The sequence below is a fragment of the Nicrophorus vespilloides genome, unplaced genomic scaffold, assembly GCF_001412225.1.
Source record: "Nicrophorus vespilloides isolate i.1.1-1 unplaced genomic scaffold, Nicve_v1.0, whole genome shotgun sequence".
In the NCBI taxonomy this organism is placed as follows: Eukaryota; Metazoa; Arthropoda; class Insecta; order Coleoptera; family Silphidae; genus Nicrophorus; species Nicrophorus vespilloides.
The window spans coordinates 233548-239433 of record NW_017096383.1 but is presented as its reverse complement, the minus strand read 5'-3'; the positions used below and the strand labels follow the sequence as shown (position 1 = coordinate 239433).

Here is a 5886-nt window from a genome sequence, read left to right as displayed (position 1 = left end):
GGAAACTAAAATTAGGTATTACATACCTATTTGGAATCTAGAATCAATTTTCAAACATGTGAATTTGCTCAATTTTGGAATTGCAAAGATTATCCTAATTCTTATTATTCAAAAAAATAAGAAATTAAGGACGGAAAAACTTAGGTCAATAGCCCTTTGGTTACAATAGTGACTAATAAAGATTATTATTATTATATAACAAATTAATTAAATATACTAGAACGTGGTGAATTAAGATTGTTGTCAATTATTTTTACACATGATATAAAAACTATTACTTAAAAAACATCAAAGACAATGTTCGCATTATTTTTGATAGATTATGTAAAAGGTGATTATGTAAAAATTGTTTTGTTGTTGGATTTTCCATAACAACAGGAACTTGATTATTGGCGATATTTATGCATACAATATACAAAATTTAGGGGTCGATTGAAAACATTTTTATATTCAGTAGGGTCGATGTAATTTTGTTTATAATTTATATTAGTTTGTTTATTATATAGAGTTTTGTTTTTCTTTTCAAAATTTATAGGCAATAATGATTATCATTAATAATTTTTCATATTTTTTTAAATTTTTATAAAATTATATATATTAATGTACCATATTCGCTATATTTCATATTGATAATGATGCTCTACTACAGTCCTTTTGGTAGTCGAAGTCCAAGAGAATCTGTATTTTACCTAATATCCCATAATATATTAATTTACGTCGGCATTACCCGTGTAATAGGCGGAGGAATTATAATATTTTTTATGGATACTGCGGACTAAATTCCAATATTCTTAAAATAGATTTTACTGAATGTCATCATTACCCCATAGAATAATGTTTTACCCAAATTGGAGTATTTTTTCCAACGCCAGTCCTTGGGGCTGCTTTTGTGAGTGAGTATCTAGTCGTTTGTTTGTGCATTATTAGTAATATGTAGTTAAAAGTGTTGAAACAGATTCTTTTTTTATTTTGATACCTGCTTCCTTTCTTGTTTCTCTGGTATTTTACCACAATCACGAATATATTGTTCAGCATTTTCTAATTATTAAAGTGTAAAAGAAAAGAATTACATAATTAGAGCTGCGTTTATATAAGATTTTATCTAAATATTAACTGTAGCAAATTTTATCAATATTCTCAACTTTCTTATTACTTCCAAACGATCGACTTTTTAAGCTCTCAAATATAAAATTATAAATGGACGCAATTAAAGTATTGATTATTAAAATTACTATATTATACATTATTGTGTTCTAATAATTATGAATGTTACAGTTTGGGCCAGATGATTCAATCCTTCGGTTTCCGTTTACCCGGAGCATCCACCAATTATTTAACTGAAGTTCAATATTTAGCAAAGGTTGCCAAACTTCTTTGTATTATTTTTTTTTGTAACCTTTATTTTATTGACAACCTGCTAATTTTTGGTAATGAGTAGAATATGTTTGGGCAGTGGACAAAAAATAAAATAAAAACAAAATAACAAGCGTAGAGCGGAACGATTTCCCATCGGAAATCTTCCTATAAACAAATATAAATTTAACTAAAAAAAATAATTCAATGACAACCCAACTAAAAATTGATTTTGACGACACTATTTCCCTTTTTGAGGGTGAAGATGACATGGCTGCATTTGGTTTCGTTGACTGACTTTGATACGCCACTTCCTGAACCATCCCTGGGTATTAATTTTGAAATATTAAATTTGTATTCTAATTGGATTTTAGACAAACCAGCTAAAACAAGTTTAATTTAAAAATTGGTTAAACTATATATGATTACTATGTTTATAGAAATGTATCATTTTGTATGTAAAACTTTATGATAGTTTTACCTATAAAATAACCCAATCTGATATAAATTTTAACGAAATCTAACTTAAGAATTGACAAACTAATGTGTTCTCAATTAGATCTAATACTTCATTTTTGTGATATAGATAGTAAATATGATATAGGATTTAGTTGTGTTAAATAAATATAAAATTTAAAATGTTTATATAATATTTATTTCGAATCAAAATAAAAATTGACAACTTATTTATATATATGTATAATATTTATATAAAACTGTCCTCCTTCGTTTCGCATCTATATTAAGAACGAAGAAATGAAAGAATGTGAAACAAAAAAAAAACTTATAAACTTAAGAAATGTATAAAGTAACATAATATACTATATAATAAGTGCTGTACAAGTTAACAAAACAATATTAAATATTACTAATAAAAAAAAAATAATAATAAAAGTATAATATAATTCGAGAGTGAAACAAAAATAAAATTATCAGAAAGCAAAAAAAAATAAAAATAAAACACGAGAAAAAAATAATAATATTTAAGCTAAATAATAATAATTAAAAGAATAAGAAAATCGTGAGAATGTGTTTTTCTTTTGTGTGCGTATCCCCTTACATATCGTACGCGTTTTCATCGGTAGAACCAGAAAACCAAAACGAAAACTCTTTTTTATACAAAGCAAATTTTATTACTAACGGTAAGAAATATATATATAAATTTGATATTATTTTTCAATCATCGATATATAACTTAAAATTATTGTTTTTTCTTTAATATATTTGTTATTCTTAATTATATGTGTGATATATATATAATTGATATTTTTGTGTTTTTTTTAAAGTTTTTTTTTCAAAATTATTATAATTATATACACGGAATATCCGATTTACTCAGTGATTAGATTCTACACTCTTTGTGTTTTGGATTTGCGATCCAAAACGGAATTACAATAATATACAATATCATATAGAAGAGAAATAGTTTATACTTATATAAATACATTAGAAAAGAGAGAGAGAGATAGAGAGAAAATTTAATAAAATAGAACTTGAAGTGTCGCGAAGACAGAGAAAGAAATAATTATGATGTATATTAACGATTATTTATATATATATATACAGAAAATGTTGTTTTTTATTGCTATTAGAGAGAAAAAGAGAGACTAAATTTATGATTTTTTTTTTCGTTGAAGAGATTCGTATGTTCTGAGCGCTTATTTATTTTCACTTTAAGCGCGATTTTGTTAATTTTTGCATGTTTTGGTAACTACTCAACCAATAGTCTTTGGTTTTTACTTAACTCATTTTAATTTTCTTGAATGCGAGAATCTTGCTCGATTATACTGAAGTCATGGAGACGACGGTCGGTCTCTCGATGTTCATATCGTTGAGGATCACCTTGGTGATGTTGTTATTGTTTGTGTTGTTGTTGTTATTGTGGTTGTTGATGATGTGCGGGGATTGGGGACTGGGGGAGGTGTCGGATGGTGAATTTGGGCTGCCGCCCGCCTGGGGCATCATGTAATAGTCGATTGGGGCGCTGTAGGGCGAGGTCTGAGCTTGATACGGCGACGACTGCGAATGGGGAGTCGCATAAGGAGAGGCGCGCTGATGGTTCAGGGCGTTACTGTAGATGTACGGACTTCCGGATGACGCCGAATGCATCTGAAGATGAGCCACTGATCTCAAATCGTTGAAGTTATCTGGAAATGACAAAAAGATTATAAAGATTAAAACACATTTCAATCTATAGCTATGCTTGATTTGTGACATACTTCTTAATCAGTTGCACCAACTGTAATTACGTACAAACGGCAGCATTATTTCAGTTTCATCGTACTCAATTCTAATCACGTATAATTTGTATTAAGTATATTGATTATTCATTATTGCTAATTCTAATTGCAAATAATTGCCTTTTCTAGTAACTTATTTCACCTCGAATATCTATCGAAACAAAAATACGATTTAAATATATTGATGAAATCATGAATATGGCAATTGAAATCAACATATCTTCAAATAACATGTGTTGTCAAACTGTTATTCATTAATTCCTGTTAGTGTTTTGTTTTGCATAACCTATGAAGCTTTCCTAATTTTCATTAAAGTATTTCAACTTGAAGCATTTAAGCTTCTAAGTATACTTAAATTAATCGATAAGTCTAAACAATGATTAGGATAAGTTTAATATTTTTATTTAGACATTTTTCTAGGCCTAATTTGTAATATGAATTATAACTAAGTTATTATTGTAATCTATTTGTTAGTATATTTCCAAATTTGAGATGAAATCATGTCTTTATATTATAGAATTAGAATATGTTATGTAATCTGAATGTTATTTTTTTAGGTCTATGCATTGTTTGTGCACTTGAAATGAAAATATGCAAAATGAATTATCAATATTCTCAAAATTTTAGAAAGTCTGTTATTTCAAACATTTATATTGAATTATATAAAATTAAAGTTAGTTTCTTTTTTGATATACATAAATTTTGTTTTAGGGGACAAATATTTGAATATTATTTAATTTAATATATTTTAATATTGGTCAAGAAAAATAATTCAGTAACAAATTATGAACTCAAATATCCTTGTGAGGACGTAAAGATCTTAATAGCACTTTTTAATAGTTATTTTGTTATAATATTGTTATTGTGATATTAGATGTAATTTGCTTTTCATTACACCACAGATTTAAATTATTAAAAAATTATATTACCTAATGCGTTAGGTTCCAGTTTAATCCCAGAAATGTGCTCGGTCTTCACGACTGAATGGTTAGTCTCCAACTTGATGTTGCTCAAGTTTTCCATCTTCAGCGTATTGTTGTTAGAGGCTAGACCGTTGTTGCTAGAGTTCACGTCCTTGGAACCCTTTGGTTTACGTTTCCTCGTCTTCATAAAAATAAATAAAGAAACAAATTAAAATCTGCACTGCTTCGTATTTTCTAATTAGTCTTACCTGAATGCTTTCCTTTTTCATAGCCAAAGGCCTGTTAACCCCGTGCAGCTTGAAATACAAACCGCAGGCGTTGCAAACGGGTTCACCGAGGGTGTTCCTCCTCCATAGAGAAGTAGTGCTCGTATGGCAATTGGAGCATGTCAATCCCACACGTCTGGATGCGCTCTAAACAAAACATATCAAGTAAGTCTTTGATCCAAAAAAAAATGTAATTCGTTTCTTTGTATTACAGATTACCACATAACCTATTTTGGTTAATCAATTCTTTCATTTCAATCGTCACCCCAAAATAGGTTTGTAGTTTTGTTGCGTGCGTTGTTAGTTCGGGTTAATTGTATTAATGGGTAGAAACGAAACCAGATTAAATAATGATTGGGCTTAAAGTGTTCAAAAATCGCGTATTTAATCTAATTTCTGCGTTTCTCATCTAAATCATCATACGATTCATTGTCCCAAGAAAAAGACCTACCAAGCGTCTGCTAGTTTTCTCTTCGTTGCTGTGCAAATGGGGTTTCACGACCCCCACGTTGTTATACGCATACGAGTAGTTCTTGTAGTAATCACCTACACCCCCATGCCCAGGCTCCGCCGCCACTGGAACGCAAATAACAAAGGGGATTAGATTTCAGAAGAAAGAGAAAAAAAAAATAATAATAAAAATATTAATAATAGAGAGAAAAAAAATTATAAAGAGAATAATAACACGACGAAATACTACAGAGATCCTACATTTATTTGATCGACTAATTTCTTTCTAAATTCTATTTCGTTATACCGCAGATTATACGAAAAAACTGTACTTTTCTTCTAGATTTTTGGTTCTTTTTTTTGGGAGGGCAGGAATAAAACCCGCGTCAGCAGCGTAGCCTCGTCATTGGGGTGTAAAGCGATTCTTGTTTGTGCTTAACTTAAAGTTAATAAATTATAAGTGTTTTGTGAGAAACGAAGAAGAAATAAATAAATAACAATGCAAATAAAATATACAACAGAACAGGCGTCCCCTGTGCATGGAAACAAAAAAAAAAAGACAAACAAACAAATAAAAATTATTGCAGATTATTTTTTTGAAGTTTATGATGTAACTGAAACGACGGGAATTCGTCGTGAGATACTACCGAATTC

At 29.1% G+C, this 5886-nt stretch overlaps 1 protein-coding gene across 3 annotated transcripts in view; it reads right to left on the bottom strand.

Moving 5' to 3' along the window:
• Positions 1-3014: 3014 nt before the first annotated feature.
• The window catches only part of LOC108556895 (transcription factor GATA-4-like), a 55045-nt gene continuing 52173 nt past the window's right edge, over positions 3015-5886 (bottom strand). For 2 of the 3 annotated variants that reach the window (XM_017913200.1, XM_017913201.1), the window contains exons 7-9: positions 4765-4929; positions 4523-4697; positions 3015-3500 (exon numbers count right to left, since the gene is read on the bottom strand). In XM_017913200.1, the coding sequence (XP_017768689.1) occupies positions 3136-3500; positions 4523-4697; positions 4765-4929 (705 nt within the window). In that variant the 3' untranslated portion in view covers positions 3015-3135. Of the gene's footprint in view, positions 3501-4522; positions 4698-4764; positions 4930-5233; positions 5359-5886 lie in introns of all 3 variants that reach the window. The other variant, XM_017913202.1, reaches the window with a different exon arrangement.